We start from the raw sequence: 27,680 nt of genomic DNA, 5'->3' as shown, positions 1-27,680 counted from the left end.
TTGAAATATAATGTACAAATGAGGTACCAGATCTGACACAAGAAGGTAGAACTTGTTACTGTATATATCTCTCTTCATTTCAGTGTGACTCACCACTAGGTGGCCCTGCATCGGACATATGATAACTCACCACCAGGTGGCAGTACATCAGACATAAAACTTGTAACTCACCACCAGGTGGCACAATATGAAAGCGTAAATTGCCACCAGAGGGTGTGGCTAGTGATAAGGTGTAACAATAAGTCATGATAGTCATCTATGACAATAGCCTTGTTTCTATTTATACACCACAATTTTGATATCTTCCATAGCCTTATGATTAGCAATGGGGAAGGGGCATCAAAATCAGATCTTATATTTTTACATTGGTAAATAATTCTAAAGAAGCAAGTAACATAAAGGTGTTAGTACCAGAGTCTGGATAGAAACTACTGCAGTGATAAAGACAGAAGATTAAAGACAGAGAGAACAAATAAAGGTAGTGCAGTAAAGATGTGAATATTCTAGGTGCTATTTTGTATTGTACCTGTACAATCCTCACTTTACACTGATACTGGGTTAAGGTGATGGACCGGTTATATGGAATGGGCCGAATGAAGATTGGAATTCAATGTTAACATCTTGGGGATTCTTTTCCGAATAGCCTTCAGGCTTTCGGGGGTAACATGGCATGTTATGCTTGTATGCGCACGCACACGCTCCATTCATAGAGCTGAAAATATGCAAATTAGGCCGTATATAACCCACGCACGTGAGCGAGGCCACCATCTTTTTTGCTTGAGCGCACGAGTGCGGACGTGTTATTTGATTACACGTCTTTGTTCAATTTTTTCGTTTCTATTCCTACTTGTCGAATTCATTTTATTTGGTAAGTAGCTTATCCTTACCTTGCGAAGGTAAAGGTGTTCGTGTGTGGTTTTACATTGCCGCTGGTGTTCCAGGTGTGCCTATCTACTCACGTTGTTTGTTTCATTTTCTAGGTCTTATATCATGGGCGACTCGTATGATGACGATGTCGTCTCCCTGAGTTACTCGGGGGATGAGGATTTTGACTTTGAGGGTCCCAAACCGGCCAGCGGCCGCCACGGACATGTGGAGACAGAGGTCATTGTGAATGACCCAGATATCGGCCCCAGCAAACCCCCGGCGCGGGGTACGCGTACACAAACTAAAGCAGACAAGTTGACTGTCAAAATTACTAATAAAAAACGGGCTGGTGGTAAGCAGACGCAGTCTGCCGCAAAAAAGGCCAAGGGGAATGAGCAAGGTAAGTTGGACTCAGTTCTGACGGCCATTCAGAACCTTACCACCGTTATCGCAGATAACGAGAAAAGGCGAGACGTGGCTCCGCCATTGACTTCCGGTTTCCTCGAGGAGGAAGGAGAAACGCCGGCAGCTCAGACGTTGTCTGGGGCTAACTTATCACTATTTGATTCGGGGGACGAGGTCTCTGAGATTGGCGAAGAACAGGACTTCGACTTCCAATTAGCGGACATTTATGATAAGCATAAACTCGGACCGGCCATTCAGTCTGAGAAGGTTGCCACGAGTGTCACCACGGCGGTGAGGGCAAAAGCGGACGTGTCCGCTCTCACAGAGAAATATAAGATTCCTCGAAACGTTGAAGCGTTTATTCCACCGAAAACGAATGGTGAGGTGTGGAATTTCTTAGGTGGTCAGACTAGGACTAGGGATGTTTCCCTACAGGAAATTCAAAAACTACTTGGACATGGTATGGTGCCGATTATCCAACTAGTGGAGAGTTTGAGGTCGAAGACTTTTGATACGGGGGCCGCTAGAGGCCTTCTCTCGGACTCGTTAAGCCTCATGTGTAATGTTTTCTATGAGATTTCGGTGCGCCGAAGACATTTGATGAGGTTGGCAGGGCCAGTGGGGGCAGAACCACTGGGGCCGGGGCCGAGGATCCGGAGGGCCCAGGGGCCGGTCGAACGGATTCCGTCGAGGCAGAAGGTCAGCCCACATGAACAATGCCAACCAGAACCAGCACAAGGCGTCTGGTCAGTAGAAGTATCGGTAAGTAAACCGTCTGGTAGATTAAAACATTTTCTACATCAGTGGAAGGGTCTAACATCAGATCCATGGGTTTTGAATGCAGTTCAGGGTTATGAAATAGAGTTTGGCATTGAACCTATACAGGCCTCTGTTCCTAAACCTATACAATTTTCTGTGGATGAGCAAGTTTTGGTCGATAATGAGGTTAGAGATATGATTCTGAAGGGTGCAGTCGAGCCATGTACACATGAACACGGTGAGTTTATCTCTAATATTTTCTTGGTTCAAAAGAAAAATGGCAAGTTTCGGCCAGTGATTAACTTGAGAGATCTCAATGATTGCATTGAGTATCACCATTTCAAGCAGGAAACTTTGGAAGTTATTCTCCAATCAGTTCAAAGAAATGATTTTTTTACTTCAGTTGACTTAAAGGATGCATATTTTAGTATCCCTATAGCTGAACACCACAGAAAATTTTTGAGGTTTCAATGGAGAGGCATTTTGTATGAGTTCTGTGCTTTGCCATTTGGCATAGCTTGTGCACCTCGGGTGTTTACCAAAATTCTCAAACCCATTTATAGTTTTCTCCGCAGTCAAGGGGTTATAACATTCTACTATATTGATGATTCTTTGACAAAAGCAGCAGATCAGGTTAAGTGTAAGGTAGATACCGAGAATCTTGTGTCTGTCATAGAGGCAGTGGGCTTTCAGGTGAATCGAGAGAAGTCAGTTATGGTCCCCTGTCAGGTCATTACTCATTTGGGGTATATCATTGACTCAGTGAACTTTAAGGTCTTTCTGCCAGAGAGTAAGATGGCTAAACTTTTGTCGATATGTGAAGATGTGAGGACTAAGGAGAATGTTTCTATTCGTAAGCTAGCCTCTCTGATAGGTTACATCACATCCTCGTTTAGGGCAGTGTTACTGGGCCCATTTTATTATAGAGGCATGGAGGCATGCTCTAGTACTTTCAGATGGGGACTATGACTCATCAGTTTCTCTGTCTACAGATAGTGTTAGTGAGATTGTATGGTGGCAGGAGAACGTTGTGAGACTTAATGGTAAGCCCATTAGATACAAGGACCCTGCTGTGGTTGTTACTACAGATGCATCTTTAGAAGGATGGGGTGCAGTCATGGATGGTATCTCCATCGGTGGCCGGTGGTCAGTTGAGGAATCAAAACATTTCATAAATTTCCTAGAACTGAAAGCCATACAGCTGGCGTTGTTATCTTTCTGCAAAACCATGGTTGATGTTCATGTTGCTGTTAGATCAGATAATACCACAGCAATTTCATACATTAACAATCTTGGAGGATCTAAATCAAGTCTGTTTATTTTGTCTAAGAGCATATGGATTTGGTGTCAGGAGAGAGATATAGTTTTGTCAGCTAGTCATATACCTGGGGTTGAGAATATTGAGGCTGATTATCTGTCTAGGAACTTCAATAGACAAACAGAGTGGAGTCTGAACCCTAGAGTCTTTGACAGGATTGTGAATCACTTTTTCAAACCCGATATAGATTTATTTGCAACTAGATTAAATTTTAAGTTGTCCAGGTATGTTTCTTGGAATCATGATCCAGGATCAGAGGTGGTGGATGCTTTTACCTTGTCATGGGCAGGGTTTTCGCCATATTTGTTTCCACCGTTTTGTTTGATATTGAGGGTTTTACAGAAGGTACAGCATGATTGTGTTGATAAAGCTATCATTGTGGTGCCAAACTGGAGTACTCAGCCATGGTTCCCAATTTTGTTAGATCTTATTGTTGAGACTCCGGCCAGGTTGCCAAAGTGGAAAGATTTAGTTTTTCTCCCACATGACCATTCTCTGCATCCTCTTTTCAGGTCCCTCAACCTGATCGTGTGTGTTGTATCAGGGAAGCGCTGGAGAAGAAGGGCTTATCAGCAGACGTTGGTACGGCGGTCCTACAGTCATGGAGACCTGGCACCAACAAGGCTTACAACCTGGGACGGAAACGGTGGAGAAATTGGTGTAATCAACGGAGGATTGATTTCCACAAAGCGACTGAAAAAGACATAGTGAATTATCTGCTTTATTTGGCGGATTTGGGTAAATCATACAGTGTCATCAACACTCACCGTTCGATGTTATCACAGACTTTGCAAATGTGTGGTGTGCAGGCATGTAAGGATAGTGTCTTGATTTCACGTGTGATGAAAGGCCTTTTCAACAGGAATCCACCTCTACCTCGTTATGTCGGGACATGGGACGTATCGTTGGTGTTGAACTATATTCAATCTCTTCCTAGTGGGACGGATATTTCCCTACGAGATTTGTCTATGAAGTTAGTGACTCTAGTGGCCTTGACGACGGCACAGAGAGTACAAACTCTGGGTGCCCTAGACATTGACTATATGCATCAATCTGCAGATGGTAGTAGCTATACCTTTGTGATCAAAGATTTGTTGAAAACGTCGCGACCAGGTCATTTAGGTCAAACTCTGAAACTTTTTAAATTTGTTGATGTTAAACTTTGTGTTGTGTCTACCTTGGAGAGCTATTTAAAGGCTACCAAGGATAGGAGGAAGAGTAGGAAACTCTTTGTATCCTTTAAAACTTTTGAGGCGGTCTCAGCTTCCACTCTTGCCCGATGGGTAAAATCCGTCCTTCATACTGCTGGAGTGGACAACTGTTTCAAGGCGCATTCTGTTAGGGGTGCCTCAACCTCAGCTGCGTATGCATGTGGCGTACCTATGGAGGACATTTTGCGTACGGCTAACTGGGCGTCTGCCAGTACTTTTGGCAAGTTTTACCATCGCGATACCAATGTGTTGGCACGTGAGAAAAACTTTGCAAGTTCTATTTTGGATCAGAGATCTACATGTACATGATTTGTATCTTATTTGGGTTTTGATGGAATTACATTTATATTTGAGAATGACATATGTGTCTTGAGTTTTGTTTTATGATTTTGCTGCAAGCTTAATCAGATGTTGACAAACTTTGAACTTGCCATGTTACCCCCGAAAGCCTGAAGGCTATTCGGAAAAGAATTCCCCCCTCATCCGAACTTTAGTGACGGATGAGGAGGATTCTTTGAGAATCAGCCTGAAGGCTGAGGGGGTAACTTTCTCTCCCTCCTCATGTCCCGCCCAGACTTTGTCAACAGCTGATTTTGCCTTTGGGCTTTAAAAGATGGTGGCCTCGCTCACGTGCGTGGGTTATATACGGCCTAATTTGCATATTTTCAGCTCTATGAATGGAGCGTGTGCGTGCGCATACAAGCATAACATGCCATGTTACCCCCTCAGCCTTCAGGCTGATTCTCAAAGAATCCTCCTCATCCGTCACTAAAGTTCGGATGAGGGGGGAATTCTCCTTCAATGCATTTTTACTTAATTGTACGTCAGGTTTCATCACAACATTGTTACACCTTTTATCACTAGCCGCGGTACCTACTACAGACATCAGGCAAAGTTGACTTCTCATTCAGGGGTGTTTGCTTGAGGTCTTTTCTAGGGAAGCCGGAAATATTGACCAGGTGAATATGACGTGCCTTCTCCTCCTCTAACACTACAGGAACATGCAGGAGATACATGGAATATATACAAGCCCCTGTGCAGCATTTTAGATTATGAAATATACATGGATTATACAAGCCCCTGTGCAGATGCGATCTTACAGTTAGATATATACAGTGGATTTGTTAGGATTTTGCTGACTCTATACTATAGTTGCAAATATTAACAACCATATGTGTACATTAAATGACTCATATCTTAATTCATATAAATAACTGCAGCTGCTACATCTAAATATTAATGGATGAAAATTCTCTCAAATCGATGTGAAAATATATATTTCCAAATGTATGTACCTGGGTAATTTTTATAATTTACAGTACTTTTTCAATTTCAGAAACAAAATAACAAGGCTAATGTGGAATAAAAGCAATCAGAAAAATGTTTTCTCTAGTCTTATCATCGTATTCCACTGTACATATACAAACACTGTATAACATATACAATGACCATGCAGTTCAAGCTATATGTATACATGCTTATTATCATTAACAGTACCAATATTACCAAAAGCAGCGAAATTTACGTATCATAAAATATACATTTACAGATATCCAATTCAAGCTTATATATAGTAATGACATATATTGATATCACCGAAAATACTGTTTTAGAAAATGTATGTTCAGAGACCCTCCACCAATCAGAAGATAGAATTCACAGCCTCCATATTGACCCTATAATAAATCCAGGGTGCCAATATCATGGTAATATGTATGATTTTACTCGGACTTACTATAGGGTAAATATGTTTATCATTGAGTATGTTCTTATGAGTCATGATAAAGGCATGCCGTCAAGAGTTAATGTGCAACTATTCTTATTTGTTTTCATCAAGAAAAACACTCTTCGTTAATCTGCGTACTTCAGTTTTAATTAAGGGTAAATCTCTTTCTAACCAGCGAGATATTATTCAATATCTTTGTTAAGAACTTAGATGATAATACACAAAGAACTTAAGAAGTAAGTGGTCATAGTATCAAATTTGATTATCAACAAATTGAAGTCATAATTGTTTCATTGAAACTGACCTTAGATATCTTAAGGTTAGGTCCTAACTGAACTATGTACAGGAAATAAACAAGAGATACTTTACGATTAGGAGGAGATAACTCTACAAAGTATGACTCATGTTCTCTCACTCAAATCAAAATTAGATTCTCTACTCAACTACACTAAGTAATCAAGTTCCATTTCTCCAGATCTTCATGTATCGGTCACAAGGTGTACCTGGTAGATTTTTCTTAAAACCAAGTATACAAAGAACTTTACATAATGTAGCGAAGAACAAAATATAATTTTGATGTGATTAAGATTTTCGGAGATAAACCATGTAAATAATTGTAGGGTATGGAGATTAATGATATTTCTGGTATTTTTACGGTACAGCCTCTATGTAGGTATACGATATACACGGCAGGCAGACTCACTCAAGCTGTCGGGTAGTATGATTCTCTCCCTTGTTTTTGTAGGCGAGAGCTGACCAGCGTCGAAGCTCTGCAGAGTTGTCAGGAACTCCTTGTGGCACTTCTCTATATCTACATCTAACAGTGTCATGCAATGCAACGTAATTAGCTCGCATTAAACAGGTAACGCAGATTAAGGCAGTGCTAGCATACAAACACAGCATGGGGAGAGGAAAGTCATGCAAAGCTGTATCTCAGTGCTTTGTTCTTAAATTTCAAGAACAATATTAAAATCATTAAAATTTTCAGGACTGAATTAAGTTCATCATATGTATTAGGCAACAATTTGGAGGGATAAAAGATGGAATAAAAAACTTCAAACAATGTGCAAAAATCCAAAGTTCTAAAATACAATTAAGATACGTTAACAAAACAATGATGGGAGTATATGTTATACATTCAGGGTAGGTTAATTAATGAGGAGTTTCCAGACCAAACAGGTATCGGACAAAAGAGGTTCCAGTAAAATAAACCCAACACCATAAACCCTGAACGTAACTGTCTACAGGGCTAGCCAGAACTATGAACTAGCTTTTACAGAATGTTGGTATATTGCAGGCCTCAACTATGATATCTTATGATGTAAGTCAGGGGACTGGTACCATTTACAGAGGATCAACTTCCATTTTAATGAAAAATTTGTGGTATTAACGACATGACCATGTACAAATATTGAATTAAATATAAATTAAAAGTGGACTGTATGTAAGACAATGGGCATAGCATTGTTTTAGCATTCTGACATTCATTTCTAATTGAATTACATATCTAAATTACATTTACGAGCTAGGCTGTAAGCTTACCAGTGCCTTCTTTGTCTGGTATAAATTTAATCTACTATAAATAATGGGTATGCAGTTTTACTTTTCTTTAATGAATATTCAATATTTATTGTTATTCACATTTAATTCTTTCCTCAATTGATTGTGTTACATAAATAATATGTATGAAAAGCTATATTCGTTAGACTATTAATGCAGCTAACATTGCCAAAATTATTCTATTTTTTTTTATTGCTCTACCACTTAACAATTAAAAATTACAAGCAGGAATTCAGGGAAAAGCTAAAAAGATAACCAAATTGCTGTACATTTTCCAAAAAGTTAAATATTGGCCACTATCAATGGAAACCCAGCTTTTGTTCCCGAAGAAAACACATGTGGCAACTGTTTTACTAAAGGGAGACCACCCATCTTAGACATTTGAACTATGAGAACTTGCACCATTTTTTTCATTGTTCAGATTTTAATCAAGTTTTAATATAAGGGTGTTTTTTACAGTAAATCACAACATATTCATGAACAAATTTTGGCTGGTCTGCAAAACAGGCAGGATTGTGTATTGTGGCACAAACAATTACCGGTGAACAATAATACTGAAACTTGTCCTTTAAGCTGTAAAACCTAGCCAAAATTGTCCTCTACAGAGTTAAGCTGTAAAACCTAGCCAAAATTGTCCTCTACAGAGTTAAGCTGTAAAACCTAGCCAAAATTGTCCTCTACAGAGTTAAGCTGTAAAACCTAGCCAAAATTGTCCTCTACAGAGTTAAGCTGTAAAACCTAGCCGAACTTGAAATTGTCAGCTTTTTTGATGAATTACTCCACTTAGGACAACACTGTCAGAACTTTTTTTACAGCTGATAAAATGTCTGACTTCCTGTATAAACCACAAACATTTCCCCTACAGGTCTGGCTAGCCCTGTAGACATGTACCCTACAGGTCTGGCCAGCCCTGTAGACATGTACCCTACAGGTCTGGCCAGCCCTGTAGACATGTAACATACAGGTCTGGCCAGCCCTGTAGACATGTACCCTACAGGTCTGGCTAACCCTGTAGACATGTAACATACAGGTCTGGCTAGCCCTGTAGACATGTAACATACAGGTCTGGCTAGCCCTGTAGACATGTAACATACAGGTCTGGCTAGCCCTGTAGACATGTAACATACAGGTCTGGCTAGCCCTGTAGACATGTACCCTCCAGGTCTAGCTAGCCCTGTAGACATGTACCCTACAGGTCTGGCCAGCCCTGTAGACATGTACCCTACAGGTCTGGCTAGCCCTGTAGACATGTAACATACAGGTCTGGCCAGCCCTGTAGACATGTAACATACAGGTCTGGCTAGCCTTGTAGACATGTAACATACAGGTCTGGCCGGCCCTGTAGACATGTACCCTACAGGTCTGGCCAGCCCTGTAGACATGTAACATACAGGTCTGGCTAGCCCTGTAGACATGTACCCTACAGGTCTGGCCAGCCCTGTAGACATGTAACATACAGGTCTGGCCAGCCCTGTAGACATGTACCCTACAGGTCTGGCCAGCCCTGTAGACATGTACCCTACAGGTCTGGCCAGCCCTGTAGACATGTAACATACAGGTCTGGCTAGCCCTGTAGACATGTACCCTACAGGTCTGGCTAGCCCTGTAGACATGTACCCTACAGGCCTGGCTAGCCCTGTAGACATGTACCCGACAGGTCTGGCCAGCCCTGTAGACATGTAACATACAGGTCTGGCCAGCCCTGTAGACATGTAACATACAGGTCTGGCCAGCCCTGTAGACATGTAACATACAGGTCTGGCCAGCCCTGTAGACATGTACCCTACAGGTCTGGCCAGCCCTGTAGACATGTACCCTACAGGTCTGGCCAGCCCTGTAGACATGTAACATACAGGTCTGGCTAGCCCTGTAGACATGTACCCTACAGGTCTGGCCAGCCCTGTAGACATGTACCCTACAGGTCTGGCCAGCCCTGTAGACATGTAACATACAGGTCTGGCTAGCCCTGTAGACATGTACCCTACAGGTCTGGCTAGCCCTGTAGACATGTACCCTACAGGCCTGGCTAGCCCTGTAGACATGTACCCTACAGGTCTGGCCAGCCCTGTAGACATGTAACATACAGGTCTGGCCAGCCCTGTAGACATGTACCCTACAGGTCTGGCTAGCCCTGTAGACATGTACCCTACAGGTCTGGCCAGCCCTGTAGACATGTACCCTACAGGTCTGGCTAGCCCTGTAGACATGTACCCTACAGGTCTGGCTAGCCCTGTAGACATGTAACATACAGGTCTGGCTAGCCCTGTAGACATGTAACATACAGGTCTGGCTAGCCCTGTAGACATGTACCCTACAGGTCTGGCTAGACCTGTAGACATGTACCCTACAGGTCTGGCTAGCCCTGTAGACATGTAACATACAGGTCAGGCTAGCCCTGTAGACATGTACATACAGGTCTGGCCAGCCCTGTAGACATGTAACATACAGGTCTGGCTAGCCCTGTAGACATGTAACATACAGGTCTGGCCAGCCCTGTAGACATGTAACATACAGGTCTGGCCAGCCCTGTAGACATGTAACATACAGGTCAGGCTAGCCCTGTAGACATGTAACATACAGGTCTGGCCAGCCCTGTAGACATGTAACATACAGGTCTGGCTAGCCCTGTAGACATGTAACATACAGGTCTGGCTAGCCCTGTAGACATGTAACATACAGGTCTGGCTAGCCTGTAGACATGTACCCTACAGGTCTGGCCAGCCCTGTAAGACATGTAACATACAGGCTGGCCAGCCTGTAGACATGTACCCTACAGGTCTGGCAGCCCTGTAGACATGTAACATACAGGTCTGGCCAGCCCTGTAGACATGTACCCTACAGGTCTGGCAGCCCTGTAGGACATGTAACCTACAGGTCTTGGCCTAGCCCTGTAGGACATGTAACATACAGGTCTGGCCTAGCCACTGTAGACATGTTTACCCTACATGTCTGGCCTAGCCCTGTAGACATGTATACCCTACAGGTCTGGCTTTAGGCCCGTAGACATGTACCATTACAGGTCTGGTAGCCCTATAGACATGTAACATACAGGTTCTGGCTAGCCCTATAGAACTGTTTACCCTACAGGTCATGGCTAAGCCTGTAGACAATGTTACCCTTATAGGTCTGGCCTAGCCCTGTAGACATGTACCCTCCAGGTCTGGCTAGCCCTGTAGACCTGTTAACCACCTACAGGTTCTGATAGCTAGCTCCTGTAGCACATTGTAACCTACAGGTCTGGCTAGCCCTGTAGACATGTACCCTCCAGGTCTGGCTAGCCCTGTAGATATGTACCATACAGGTCTGGCTAACCCTGTAGACATGTAACATACAGGTCTGGCTAGCCCTGTAGACATGTAACATACAGGTCTGGCTAGCCCTGTAGACATGTACCCTACAGGTCTGGCTAGTCCTGTAGACATGTAACATACAGGTCTGGCTAGCCCTGTAGACATGTACCCTACAGGTCTGGCTAGCCCTGTAGACATGTACCCTACAGGTCTGGCTAGTCCTGTAGACATGTAACATACAGGTCTGGCTAGCCCTGTAGACATGTACCCTATAGGTCGGGCCAGCCCTGTAGACATGTAACATACAGGTCTGGCTAGCCCTGTAGACATGTAACATACAGGTCTGGCCAGCCCTGTAGATATGTAACATACAGGTCTGGCTAGCCCTGTAGACATGTAACATACAGGTCTGGCTAGCCCTGTAGACATGTAACATACAGGTCTGGCTAGCCCTGTAGACATGTAACATACAGGTCTGGCTAGCCCTGTAGACATGTAGACATGTAACATACAGGTCTGGCTAGCCCTGTAGACATGTAACATACAGGTCTGGCCAGCCCTGTAGACATGTAACATACAGGTCTGGCTAGCCCTGTAGACATGTAACATACAGGTCTGGCCAGCCCTGTAGACATGTACCCTACAGGTCTGGTTAGCCCTGTAGACATGTAACATACAGGTCTGGCTAACCCTGTAGACATGTACCCTACAGGTCTGGCCAGCCCTGTAGACATGTAACATACAGGTCTGGCTAGTCCTGTAGACATGTAACATACAGGTCTGGCCAGCCCTGTAGACATATAACATACAGGTCTGGCTAGCCCTGTAGACATGTACCCTACAGGTCTGGCCAGCCCTGTAGACATGTACCCTCCAGGTCTGGCTAGCCCTGTAGACATGTAACATACAGGTCTGGCTAGCCCTGTAGACATGTACCCTACAGGCCTGGCTAGCCCTGTAGACATGTACCCTACAGGTCTGGCTAGCCCTGTAGACATGTACCCTACAGGCCTGGCTAGCCCTGTAGACATGTAACATACAGGTCTGGCTAGCCCTGTAGACATGTAACATACAGGTCTGGCTAGCCCTGTAGACATGTACCCTACAGGTCTGGCTAGCCCTGTAGACATGTACCCTACAGGTCTGGCTAACCCTGTAGACATGTACACTACAGGTCTGGCTAGCCCTGTAGACATGTAACATACAGGTCTGGCTAGTCCTGTAGACATGTAACATACAGGTCTGGCTAGCCCTGTAGACATGTAACATACAGGTCTGGCTAGTCCTGTAGACATGTAACATACAGGTCTGGCTAGCCCTGTAGACATGTAACATACAGGTCTGGCTAGCCCTGTAGACATGTACCCTACAGGTCTGGCTAGCCCTGTAGACATGTAACATACAGGTCTGGCCAGCCCTGTAGACATGTAACATACAGGTCTGGCCAGCCCTGTAGACATGTAACATACAGGTCTGGCCAGCCCTGTAGACATGTACCCTACAGGTTTGGCCAGCCCTGTAGACATGTACCCTACAGGTCTGGCCAGCCCTGTAGACATGCAACATACAGGTCTGGCTAGCCCTGTAGACATGTACCCTACAGGTCTGGCCAGCCCTGTAGACATGTACCCTACAGGTCTGGCCAGCCCTGTAGACATGTAACATACAGGTCTGGCTAGCCCTGTAGACATGTACCCTACAGGTCTGGCTAGCCCTGTAGACATGTACCCTACAGGCCTGGCTAGCCCTGTAGACATGTACCCTACAGGTCTGGCCAGCCCTGTAGACATGTAACATACAGGTCAGGCTAGCCCTGTAGACATGTAACATACAGGTCTGGCCAGCCCTGTAGACATGTACCCTACAGGTCTGGCTAGCCCTGTAGACATGTACCCTACAGGTCTGGCCAGCCCTGTAGACATGTACCCTACAGGTCTGGCTAGCCCTGTAGACATGTACCCTACAGGTCTGGCTAGCCCTGTAGACATGTAACATACAGGTCTGGCTAGCCCTGTAGACATGTAACATACAGGTCTGGCTAGCCCTGTAGACATGTACCCTACAGGTCTGGCTAGACCTGTAGACATGTACCCTACAGGTCTGGCTAGCCCTGTAGACATGTAACATACAGGTCAGGCTAGCCCTGTAGACATGTAACATACAGGTCTGGCCAGCCCTGTAGACATGTAACATACAGGTCTGGCTAGCCCTGTAGACATGTAACATACAGGTCTGGCTAGTCCTGTAGACATGTAACATACAGGTCTGGCTAGCCCTGTAGACATGTAACATACAGGTCTGGCTAGCCCTGTAGACATGTACCCTACAGGTCTGGCTAGCCCTGTAGACATGTAACATACAGGTCTGGCCAGCCCTGTAGACATGTAACATACAGGTCTGGCCAGCCCTGTAGACATGTAACATACAGGTCTGGCCAGCCCTGTAGACATGTACCCTACAGGTTTGGCCAGCCCTGTAGACATGTACCCTACAGGTCTGGCCAGCCCTGTAGACATGTAACATACAGGTCTGGCTAGCCCTGTAGACATGTACCCTACAGGTCTGGCCAGCCCTGTAGACATGTACCCTACAGGTCTGGCCAGCCCTGTAGACATGTAACATACAGGTCTGGCTAGCCCTGTAGACATGTACCCTACAGGTCTGGCTAGCCCTGTAGACATGTACCCTACAGGCCTGGCTAGCCCTGTAGACATGTACCCTACAGGTCTGGCCAGCCCTGTAGACATGTAACATACAGGTCAGGCTAGCCCTGTAGACATGTAACATACAGGTCTGGCCAGCCCTGTAGACATGTACCCTACAGGTCTGGCTAGCCCTGTAGACATGTACCCTACAGGTCTGGCCAGCCCTGTAGACATGTACCCTACAGGTCTGGCTAGCCCTGTAGACATGTACCCTACAGGTCTGGCTAGCCCTGTAGACATGTAACATACAGGTCTGGCTAGCCCTGTAGACATGTAACATACAGGTCTGGCTAGCCCTGTAGACATGTACCCTACAGGTCTGGCTAGACCTGTAGACATGTACCCTACAGGTCTGGCTAGCCCTGTAGACATGTAACATACAGGTCAGGCTAGCCCTGTAGACATGTAACATACAGGTCTGGCCAGCCCTGTAGACATGTAACATACAGGTCTGGCTAGCCCTGTAGACATGTAACATACAGGTCTGGCCAGCCCTGTAGACATGTAACATACAGGTCTGGCCAGCCCTGTAGACATGTAACATACAGGTCAGGCTAGCCCTGTAGACATGTAACATACAGGTCTGGCCAGCCCTGTAGACATGTAACATACAGGTCTGGCTAGCCCTGTAGACATGTAACATACAGGTCTGGCTAACCCTGTAGACATGTAACATACAGGTCTGGCTAACCCTGTAGACATGTAACATACAGGTCTGGCTAGCCCTGTAGACATGTACCATACAGGTCTGGCTAGCCCTGTAGACATGTACCCTACAGGTCTGGCTAGCCCTGTAGACATGTAACATACAGGTCTGGCTAGCCCTGTAGACATGTAACATACAGGTCTGGCTAGCCCTGTAGACATGTAACATACAGGTCTGGCTAGCCCTGTAGACATGTACCCTACAGGTCTGGCTAGCCCTGTAGACATTGTAACATACAGGTCTGGCTAGCCCTGTAGACATGTACCCTACAGGTCTGGCCAGCCCTGTAGACATGTAACATACAGGTCTGGCTAGCCCTGTAGACATGTAACATACAGGTCTGGCTAGCCCTGTAGACATGTAACATACAGGCCTGGCTAGCCCTGTAGACATGTAACATACAGGTCTGGCTAGCCCTGTAGACATGTACCCTACAGGTCTGGCCAGCCCTGTAGACATGTAACATACAGGTCTGGCTAGCCCTGTAGACATGTAACATACAGGTCTGGCTAGCCCTGTAGACATGTAACATACAGGTCTGGCTAGCCCTGTAGACATGTACCCTACAGGTCAGGCTAGCCCTGTAGACATGTACCCTACAGGTCTGGCCAGCCCTGTAGACATGTAACATACAGGTCTGGCTAGCCCTGTAGACATGTAACATACAGGTCTGGCTAGCCCTGTAGACATGTACCCTACAGGTCTGGCTAGCCCTGTAGACATGTACCCTCCAGGTCTGGCTAGCCCTGTAGACATGTACCATACAGGTCTGGCTAACCCTGTAGACATGTAACATACAGGTCTGGCTAGCCCTGTAGACATGTAACATACAGGTCTGGCTAGCCCTGTAGACATGTACCCTACAGGTCTGGCTAGTCCTGTAGACATGTAACATACAGGTCTGGCTAGCCCTGTAGACATGTACCCTACAGGTCTGGCTAGCCCTGTAGACATGTACCCTACAGGTCTGGCTAGCCCTGTAGACATGTAACATACAGGTCTGGCTAGCCCTGTAGACATGTACCCTATAGGTCGGGCCAGCCCTGTAGACATGTAACATACAGGTCTGGCTAGCCCTGTAGACATGTAACATACAGGTCTGGCCAGCCCTGTAGACATGTAACATACAGGTCTGGCTAGCCCTGTAGACATGTAACATACAGGTCTGGCCAGCCCTGTAGACATGTAACATACAGGTCTGGCTAGCCCTGTAGACATGTAACATACAGGTCTGGCTAACCCTGTAGACATGTAACATACAGGTCTGGCTAACCCTGTAGACATGTAACATACAGGTCTGGCTAGCCCTGTAGACATGTACCATACAGGTCTGGCTAGCCCTGTAGACATGTACCCTACAGGTCTGGCTAGCCCTGTAGACATGTAACATACAGGTCTGGCTAGCCCTGTAGACATGTAACATACAGGTCTGGCTAGCCCTGTAGACATGTAACATACAGGTCTGGCTAGCCCTGTAGACATGTACCCTACAGGTCTGGCTAGCCCTGTAGACATTGTAACATACAGGTCTGGCTAGCCCTGTAGACATGTAACATACAGGTCTGGCTAGCCCTGTAGACATGTACCCTACAGGTCTGGCCAGCCCTGTAGACATGTAACATACAGGTCTGGCTAGCCCTGTAGACATGTAACATACAGGTCTGGCTAGCCCTGTAGACATGTAACATACAGGTCTGGCTAGCCCTGTAGACATGTACCCTACAGGTCAGGCTAGCCCTGTAGACATGTACCCTACAGGTCTGGCCAGCCCTGTAGACATGTAACATACAGGTCTGGCTAGCCCTGTAGACATGTAACATACAGGTCTGGCTAGCCCTGTAGACATGTACCCTACAGGTCTGGCTAGCCCTGTAGATATGTACCCTCCAGGTCTGGCTAGCCCTGTAGACATGTACCATACAGGTCTGGCTAACCCTGTAGACATGTAACATACAGGTCTGGCTAGCCCTGTAGACATGTAACATACAGGTCTGGCTAGCCCTGTAGACATGTACCCTACAGGTCTGGCTAGTCCTGTAGACATGTAACATACAGGTCTGGCTAGCCCTGTAGACATGTACCCTACAGGTCTGGCTAGCCCTGTAGACATGTACCCTACAGGTCTGGCTAGTCCTGTAGACATGTAACATACAGGTCTGGCTAGCCCTGTAGACATGTACCCTATAGGTCGGGCCAGCCCTGTAGACATGTAACATACAGGTCTGGCTAGCCCTGTAGACATGTAACATACAGGTCTGGCCAGCCCTGTAGACATGTAACATACAGGTCTGGCTAGCCCTGTAGACATGTAACATACAGGTCTGGCTAGCCCTGTAGACATGTACCCTACAGGTCTGGTTAGCCCTGTAGACATGTAACATACAGGTCTGGCTAACCCTGTAGACATGTACCCTACAGGTCTGGCCAGCCCTGTAGACATGTAACATACAGGTCTGGCTAGTCCTGTAGACATGTAACATACAGGTCTGGCCAGCCCTGTAGACATATAACATACAGGTCTGGCTAGCCCTGTAGACATGTACCCTACAGGTCTGGCCAGCCCTGTAGACATGTACCCTCCAGGTCTGGCTAGCCCTGTAGACATGTAACATACAGGTCTGGCTAGCCCTGTAGACATGTACCCTACAGGCCTGGCTAGCCCTGTAGACATGTACCCTACAGGTCTGGCTAGCCCTGTAGACATGTACCCTACAGGCCTGGCTAGCCCTGTAGACATGTAACATACAGGTCTGGCTAGCCCTGTAGACATGTAACATACAGGTCTGGCTAGCCCTGTAGACATGTACCCTACAGGTCTGGCTAGCCCTGTAGACATGTACCCTACAGGTCTGGCTAACCCTGTAGACATGTACACTACAGGTCTGGCTAGCCCTGTAGACATGTAACATACAGGTCTGGCTAGTCCTGTAGACATGTAACATACAGGTCTGGCTAGCCCTGTAGACATGTAACATACAGGTCTGGCTAGCCCTGTAGACATGTACCCTACAGGTCTGGCTAGCCCTGTAGACATGTAACATACAGGTCTGGCCAGCCCTGTAGACATGTAACATACAGGTCTGGCTAGCCCTGTAGACATGTACCCTACAGGTCTGGCCAGCCCTGTAGACATGTAACATACAGGTCTGGCTAGCCCTGTAGACATGTAACATACAGGTCTGGCCAGCCCTGTAGACATGTAACATACAGGTCTGGCTAGCCCTGTAGACATGTACATACTACAACAGACAATTTGTAGCTGGGGATATTGGTTCTGTATTTATATATTTATTTACTTAAAGGTTTTATGTCTGCCTTTTAGCTGACAAAATAGTTCAGAATCAACACTCAGGAATAAATATACTGGTGTTGTTACCATGGCAACCACTGTCCTTGAGCTGTGTATAACTTTCCCGTTTGTAATTTACAAATATCATGTGTAATCACTTGAATGTGTGGGCAGTTCTGATGTACATGTCTCGCTGCACTCAACCATAAGTAAAAGTAAATTATATAACATCACGCTTTTAATTTTATCAGCATTTATAAAAAAATACTTATAATAACTGTCACATTATATTCTACTGTTTCTAGCTTTATTTTTTCCTAGTTTAATTCATATTTTATTATCAGGAATTATCAATAATTGTTTTTAAATAATGTTGTACAATTAATAATCAAATCTCTTGTCATTAATCACTACAAAAAAAGATGGTCTTGAATTGAACCAGTTCCAAAGTCTGAAAAAACATTAACCGTAAATTGTTATGTTCAGAACTTTTCGTGTATGAGTATTAACTAAATGAAAGTTTAATCAGGAAATCATGTTTATATATATTTATGGTATATATATGGTAACATGATTTCATGGGGTTATGTTTTAATATCAATTATATATAGCTAATTAGAGCTTTACTATAATTAAGGCAATCAGTCTGTACAAGCATTAGGTAATTACATTATCAATGATATCTGATAATATCTGGTAAACTCCAGTACATCTATATATCCTCAGTAATTTTACAGCATCACTATAATAACAGTGTAGGTCTAGTTACAGTGACAGTATATATATACAGTGTCAGTATATTTACAGTGTCAGTATATTTACAGTGTCAGTATATTTACAGTGACAGTATATATACAGTGTCAGTATATTTACAATGTCAGTATATATACAATGTCAGTATATTTACAGTGACAGTATATATACAATGTCAGTATAAATATACAGTGTCAGTATATATACAATGTCAGTATATTTAGTGACAGTATATTTACAGTGACAGTATATATACAATGTCAGTATATTCACAGTGACAGTATATTTACAATGTCAGTATATATACAGTGTCAGTATATTTACAGTGACAGTATATATATACAATGTCAGTATATTTACAGTGACAGTATATTAACAGTGACAGTATATATACAATGTCAGTATATTTACAATGTCAGTATATTTACAGTGTCAGTATATTTACAGTGACAGTATATATACAGTGTCAGTATATTTACAGTGTCAGTATATATACAATGTCAGTATATTTACAATGTCAGTATATTTGCAGTGTCAGTATATTTACAGTGACAGTTATATATACAATGTCAGTATATTTACAGTCTCAGTATATTTACAGTGTCAGTATATATACAGTGACAGTATATTTACAATGTCAGTATATTTACAGTGTCAGTATATATATACAATGTCAGTATATTTACAGTGTCAGTATATTTACAGTGACAGTATATATACAGTGTCAGTATATTTACAATGTCAGTATATATACAATGTCAGTATATTTACAGTGACAGTATATATACAATGTCAGTATAAATATACAGTGTCAGTATATATACAATGTCAGTATATTTAGTGACAGTATATTTACAGTGACAGTATATATACAATGTCAGTATATTCACAGTGACAGTATATTTACAATGTCAGTATATATACAGTGTCAGTATATTTACAGTGACAGTATATATATACAATGTCAGTATATTTACAGTGACAGTATATTAACAGTGACAGTATATATACAATGTCAGTATATTTACAATGTCAGTATATTTACAGTGTCAGTATATTTACAGTGACAGTATATATACAGTGTCAGTATATTTACAGTGTCAGTATATATACAATGTCAGTATATTTACAATGTCAGTATATTTGCAGTGTCAGTATATTTACAGTGACAGTTATATATACAATGTCAGTATATTTACAGTCTCAGTATATTTACAGTGTCAGTATATATACAGTGACAGTATATTTACAATGTCAGTATATTTACAGTGTCAGTATATATACAGTGACAGTATATTTACAATGTCAGTATATTTACAATGTCAGTATATTTACAGTGACAGTATATATACAGTGTCAGTATATTTACAGTGTCAGTATATATACAATGTCAGTATATTTACAGTGACAGTATATATACAATGTCAGTATATTTACAATGTCAGTATATATACAATGTCAGTATATTTACAGTGACAGTATATATACAGTGTCAGTATATTTACAGTGTCAGTATATATACAATGTCAGTATATTTACAGTGACAGTAAATTTACAGTGTCAGTATATTTACAATGTCATATATTTACAATGTCAGTATATATACAATGTCAGTATATTTACAGTGACAGTATATATACAGTGTCAGTATATTTACAGTGTCAGTATATATACAATGTCAGTATATTTACAGTGACAGTATATATATACAATGTCAGTATATTCACAGTGACAGTATATATACAGTGACAGTATATATATACAATGTCAGTATATATACAATGTCAGTATATATACAATGTCAGTATATATACAGTGACAGTATATATACAGTGTCAGTATATTTACAGTGTCAGTATATATACAATGTCAGTATATTTACAGTGTCAGTATATATACAGTGTCAGTATATTAACAGTGACAGTATATATAGTGTCAGTATATATACAGTGACAGTATATATACAATGTCAGTATATTTACAATGTCAGTATATATACAATGTCAGTATATTTACAGTGTCAGTATATATACAATGTCAGTATATTCACAGTGACAGTATATATACAGTGACAGTATATATATACAATGTCAGTATATTCACAGTGACAGTATATTTACAGTGACAGTATATTTACAGTGACAGTATATTTACAGTGACAGTATATATACAATGTCAGTATATTTACAATGTCAGTATATATACAATGTCAGTATATTTACAGTGTCAGTATATATACAATGTCAGTATATTCACAGTGACAGTATATATACAGTGACAGTATATATATACAATGTCAGTATATTCAGTGACAGTATATTTACAGTGACAGTATATTTACAGTGACAGTATATTTACAGTGACAGTATATTTACAGTGTCAGTATATATACAGTGTCAGTATATATACAATGTCAGTATATTTACAGTGTCAGTATATATACAATGTCATTATATTTACAGTGTCAGTAAATATACAATGTCATTATATTTACAGTGTCAGTATATTTACAGTGTCAGTATATTTACAATGTCAGTATATATACAGTGACAGTATATTTACAGTGTCAGTATATTCACAGTGACAGTATATTTACAGTGTCAGTATATATACAATGTCAGTATATTTACCGTGTATTAGTTGTTGTTACACTACATAATCACCAGTAACAATAACTGGGTGTAGTTTCCCGTACAACCCGTTACAACCCTCACTACCTAAGACATCTGGGGATTATTCCATCGTTCAGGACCAGGAAGTCCAATACATACCAATGTTACATAGTTTATTAAGAAATACACTGTTTTAGCTTATATAAACAGGAAGCAATGTGAATGGATCTCTATGGGCGTGAAGATACTTTTTATACTGATTTCAGATTAAATAAAATTCTTACAGAAAGAAATATACTTTTTATACTGACTTCAGATTAAACAAAATTCTTACAGAAAGAAATATACTTTTTATACTGACTTCAGATTAAACAAAATTCTTAAGAAAAGATATCTCCATTTTATGTTAAAATGGAAGAAAAATATATGGTAACATAATTTTCAATAAAACTGTATTAAAACACTTAAGGCATGAAACTCTGTTGTATTCTCTTAAATTTGCCAATACTTATAACTTCTATATATGACCTCTGTGAACCTATCATGACCTTACCTTCTTTGCTGGGAAGGACATTTTTTTCAGTGACCTCCACATGTTGAAGTTTGGGGCCCTTGCTAATTTCTCCCAAGATCTTCTGGGCGGGGTTTGCTGCTGTGGCTGCCATGGTAATGGTTTATCTGAAAAACATAAGATATCAACTATGATATTTTCAATTTAAGAATCCTTATTTATAAGCATACACCAAATTAACGAGTTCCTCCATCAAAAACAATATAGAATATTATGATATTTTTTCTAAGATTATTGTTTTATCTTGATTAACTAAAATGGTATCTATTTATCTATTGATATTGATTAGGAATTCATTGAACAATTTAAAGTCCATCGTCTCTGGTCCAAAATTGGAAGCAAGCGAAGGGCAATAACTCTGTGAACTGAGGCATGAAAAAAAGGTCATGACCTGAAATAAAATAAAATAAACAAAAATCCAAACACTACATATATAACGAGACAAAAAAGTTTAAATGTAAACCTTTACCTATATATCGAAATGTAAAATCATTCAGTCTGTTTCCCGGTTATCTCGTTTGTGAGACATTTTATCAATGTTTTACATCAGGGACTAAAGGAAAGATGACCCCACATGACCTTTGACTGAGTCTCCATCCCACACTGATTAGCCCTACCCAGGAAGTTTGGGTCTTCCTGATAACACTAATGTAGTCCTGTTCAGGACAGATAGGTGTTTAAATCAGAAAACAACTTTCAATGAAGATAAAATATTATTTTTATCTCAGGACTTGAAACTTGTACAAACATAGATAAGTCGGTGGGAAGTAAATCAGAATTTGACAGATCAGCATAAACCTCCGACTTAAATGTCAGATGTTGACAGTTGCTTCTATAATATAACTACAGAACAAAGTCAGGGATGCATAACTGAGGCAATTTGTCTTACAGAATATCTACTGCATAGCTAAAACCTGATGTAGACGGCATGTTTAAATTATAGTGCTAAACTGGACGAGAACTTAACCAGATGAATGTTTGAGTGCGGATACATTGGTGGTACATTTCACCACCATACTTTCCATAATGAATGTAAAACAATGATTAGTACAATCTCAACTTAACAAGTACAAAAATTGATTAAATATGATTACCCTTCAATTACGAATGTTTACAGAGTATTTAATATGTAGCTACTATATATACTCTATCAAGTGGATACCTACTGCAACAGAGAAGTATAGTCACCCAGAATAGATATTTTATTCACAGCAGAATGACTATAACAACATGAATTCATCTGAAATTTAATTTCTGGCAGATCGGAGTACTACAGGTCCTCTATAGCCCCATCGCACCCACCCCTTCCTGACAAAGATCTACCTCTATAGCCCCAGCCCCACCCACCCCTTCCTGACAAAGATCTACCTCTATAGCCCCATCCCACCTACCCCTTCCTGACAAAGATCTACCTCTATAGCCCCACACCACCCACCCCTTCCTGACAAAGATCTACCTCTATAGCCCCGCCCCACCCACCCCTTCCTGACAAAGATCTACCTCTATAGCCCCGCCCCACCCACCCCTTCCTGACAAAGATCTACCTCTATAGCCCCACCCCACCCACCCCTTCCTGACAAATATCTACCTCTACAGCCCCACCCCACCCACCCCTTCTTGAAAAAGATCTACCTCTACAGCCCCACCCCACCCACCCCTTCCTGACAAATATCTACCTCTACAGCCCCACCCCACCCACCCCTTCCTGACAAATATCTACCTCTACAGCCCCACCCCACCCACCCCTTCCTGACAAATATCTACCTCTATAGCCCCAGCCCACCCACCCATTCCTGACAAAGATCTACCTCTATAGCCCCACCCCACCCACCCCTTCTTGACAAATATCTACCTCTATAGCCCCAGCCCACCCACCCATTCCTGACAAAGATCTACCTCTATAGCCCCACCCCAACCACCCCTTCCTGACAAAGATCTACCTCTATAGCGCCATCCCAAACTGACAAATATCTACCTCTATAGCCCCGCCCCACCCACTCCTTCCTGACAAAGATCTACCTCTATAGCGCCATCGCACCCACTCCTTCCTGACAAAGATCTACCTCTATAGCGCCATCGCACCCACCCCTTCCTGACAAAGATCTACCTCTATAGCCCCAGCCCACCCACCCCTTCCTGACAAAGTTCTACCTCTAGAGCCCCATCCCACCCACCCCTTCTTGACAAAGATGTACCTCTATAGCCCCAGCCCACCCACCCCTTCCTGACAAAGATCTACCTCTATAGCCCCATCCCACCCTGACAAAGATCTACCTCTATAGCCCCACCCCACCCACCCCTTCCTGACAAAGATGTACCTCTATTAGCCCCAGCCCACCCACCCCTTCCTGACAAAGGTCTACCTCTATAGCCCCAGCCCACCCACCCCTTCCTGACAAAGGGTCTACCTCTATAGCCCCACCCCACCCACCCCTTCCTGACAAAGATCTACCTCTATAGCCCCACCCCACCCCGCCCCCACCCCTTCCTGACAAAGATCTACCTCTATAGCCCCACCCCACCCACCCCTTCCTGACAAAGATCTACCTCTATAGCCCCACCCCACCCACCCCTTCCTGACAAAGATCTACCTCTATAGCCCCGCCCCACCCACCCCTTCCTGACAAAGATCTACCTCTATAGCCCCAGCCCACCCACCCCTTCCTGACAAAGAGCTACCTCTATAGCCCCACCCCTTCCGAGCTACCTCTATAGCCCCACCCCTTCCTGACAAAGATCTACCTCTATAGCCCCGCCCCACCCACCCCTTCCTGACAAATATCTACCTCTATAGCCCCACCCCACCCCACCCCTTCCTGACAAAGATCTACCTCTATAGCCCCACCCCCACCCACCCCTTCCTGACAAAGATCTACCTCTATAGCCCCACCGCACCCACCCCTTCCTGACAAAGATCTACCTCTATAGCCCCACCCCCCCCACCCCTTCCTGACAAAGATCTACCTCTATAGCCCCACCCCACCCACCCCTTCCTGACAAAGTTCTACCTCTAGAGCCCCATCCCACCCACCCCTTCTTGACAAAGATGTACCTCTATAGCCCCAGCCCACCCACCCCTTCCTGACAAAGATCTACCTCTATAGCCCCATCCCACCCTGACAAAGATCTACCTCTATAGCCCCACCCCACCCACCCCTTCCTGACAAAGATGTACCTCTATAGCCCCAGCCCACCCACCCCTTCCTGACAAAGGTCTACCTCTATAGCCCCAGCCCACCCACCCCTTCCTGACAAAGGTCTACCTCTATAGCCCCACCCCACCCACCCCTTCCTGACAAAGATCTACCTCTATAGCCCCACCCCACCCATCCCACCCTGACAAAGATCTACCTCTATAGCCCCACCCCGCCCACCCCTTCCTGACAAAGATCTACCTCTATAGCCCCACCCCACCCACCCCTTCCTGACAAAGATCTACCTCTATAGCCCCACCCCACCCATCCCCTTCTTGACAAAGATCTACCTCTATAGCCCCAGCCCACCCACCCCTTCTTGACAAAGATCTACCTCTATAGCCCCACCCCACCCACCCCTTCCTGACAAAGATCTACCTCTATAGCCCCACCCCACCCACCCCTTCCTGACAAAGATCTACCTCTATAGCCCCACCCCACCCACCCATTCCTGACAAAGATCTACCTCTATAGCCCCCCCCCCACCCACCCCTTCTTGACAAAGAATCTACCTCTATAGCCCCATCCCACCCCTGACAAAGATCTACCTCTATAGCCCCACCCCACCCACCCCTTCCTGACAAAGATCTACCTCTATAGCCCCACCCCACCCACCCCTTCCTGACAAAGATCTACCTCTATAGCCCCACCCCACCCACCCCTTCCTGACAAAGATCTACCTCTATAGCCCCACCCCACCCACCCATTCCTGACAAAGATCTACCTCTATAGCCCCACCCCACCCACCCCTTCTTGACAAAGAATCTACCTCTATAGTAATAGTACAGACTGGAGGACAATAAAGCTTTTCAAAATTATCAGGGAGAATAGAAATGTCAACCCCTGCAAAACTAGAGTAAATAATGCAGTCCACCATATGCATGGTAGTATCTAAGTTATGTATAATTTACCTCATAAACACAGAAAACAGCAGACTACCTATCAAAGACACACCTTCTATGGCCTTGACTTTAATGGCTGGTACAACACACTTTGTGACGTAAACAGCCAGAGTAGGGTATGTGTTCAGTGTTAGAGACGAATCTTTGTCCAGTATCATACATAACCTACAATACTATCCTATGTCACATGTTGTAAACCCAGACCCTAATTACACACCCTGCTGGTTAGAGTCTAACATCAGGACATATATGGCCATCTGACAACTTCTTCCTGAATAGATCCAGCCTATTGGAGAATGAGTGAAATATATAGCTGGTACCACTTCTAAATATACAAAACTGCGCACATAATCCATGAAAACAGCTGTCCTACCATTCCAAATTGACAACTACTTTTCTCCCTCTCAAGAATTTTATCTATTTATTTATTTACTTATTTATCTATTTTCAAACCACTTATGAAATACTGAAGCAATAGATTTGTTTTGCTTTGAGGATTTTTTATCAAACATTTCAAATCTCATAAATACATTTATCTGCCGATTAATAACTTTGCAAAACAAAATTTTGTACCTGCACATGAAATAGATACCATACCTATGACTGTATATTTGGTGACATTTATATATATGCTGGTATATAAGTGATATATGACATCAGGAGAAAATATTTTCAATGTATAATAAAGTACATAACTACAAATTTTATTGATGAGGAGGAAAAATTTACCTATGACAATGACTCAACTTCCTGGTTGGAAGCTTTGATACATGAACATACATAGGTCTAACAAATAGGGACAAAAAACAATGAACAATTGTTATTGACACCTTCCCTAATATAATGAGTTAGCTAGAAACATTTATCAGATTATGATCAATGTATACAAGTCCCGGAGGCTCTCTGGTTAAACTGCGTGGCCCACATGTTTCTCTCACAAGGTACGTATACTCTGTCTTTGTGTTGTTTACAACAAAAACAATAAAAGCTGGCTCAGAATCGCTTCACAGAGCAATTTAATATTGTGACAGTTTACATCAAACTAATATAAATAAGAAATGTTATCTTGCTAAAATTTGTCATAAATGATGTCATTAAAATGATAACTCTTTTCCGACACTATGGAAAACCCATACATACATGTACCTGGTATTATCATAATCCCCCCCCCCCCCCCCCCCCCCCCCAACTCTCCCAATCAGTTACAGCATTGAATACAGATATCTGCAGCATTTACAGGTTTATAAACCTAGCCTACTGTAACATAACTACAGACTGAGGCCAGCGATCACAGCTATTGGGGAAGCACACCTCTCCATACCGTCTAGGGTGATGAGTAGAACTATTTAAAACACCTTAAACATTTACATTTTACTGACAGACAATGTCAGCAGTGTAGTAGTTCAAGCTGAATTCCCCACAGTACAACTGTTGTTAGGGCTTAGTATTATAGCTATATATATGGACATACCGACATTGCAGTTTTCACACTGTTGGCTCATATCAACATGAATAATGCATGCTGAACAAATTCTTAATTTATTACAATCACTTATATAAGTGTAGTAACAGACAATGGCTTGTGTGGAGGAGTCCTTTTGATAATATCCATCCACTGGTAACGACTTTTGAGGTGTCTACCTGAAATGCATTTTCCTTTCTAAAATACATTTGGTGCAAAAAATAAGGTTAGAAATTACATGTATTTACTATGAGGACATCACTAAGGAATGGAACACAAGTGGATGGGTTCATTGCCAGACCTAACACCATTTCCTCCCAAAAAGTTGCTCAATTTACAGTGGTTTTTAC

The 27,680-nt window shown here is 43.0% G+C and overlaps 1 protein-coding gene across 10 annotated transcripts in view; it reads right to left on the bottom strand.

Annotated features, from left to right (window-relative positions):
- The window catches only part of LOC117329254 (thymosin beta-like), a 68,551-nt gene that overhangs the window by 11,069 nt on the left and 29,802 nt on the right, over nt 1-27,680 (bottom strand). For 4 of the 10 annotated variants that reach the window (XM_033887107.1, XM_033887109.1, XM_033887108.1 and 1 more), the window contains exon 2: nt 21,755-21,879. In XM_033887107.1, the coding sequence (XP_033742998.1) occupies nt 21,755-21,866 (112 nt within the window). In that variant the 5' untranslated portion in view covers nt 21,867-21,879. Of the gene's footprint in view, nt 1-5,437; nt 5,552-6,989; nt 7,104-21,754; nt 21,880-22,241; nt 22,306-27,680 lie in introns of those variants that run through there. The other 6 variants (XM_033887104.1, XM_033887102.1, XM_033887103.1 and 3 more) reach the window with 4 other exon arrangements.

The sequence above is a fragment of the Pecten maximus genome, chromosome 6, assembly GCF_902652985.1.
Source record: "Pecten maximus chromosome 6, xPecMax1.1, whole genome shotgun sequence".
NCBI classification, from domain to species: Eukaryota; Metazoa; Mollusca; class Bivalvia; order Pectinida; family Pectinidae; genus Pecten; species Pecten maximus.
Note: the sequence above shows the minus strand (reverse complement) of the source record. Positions and strands in the feature narration are given on the sequence as shown.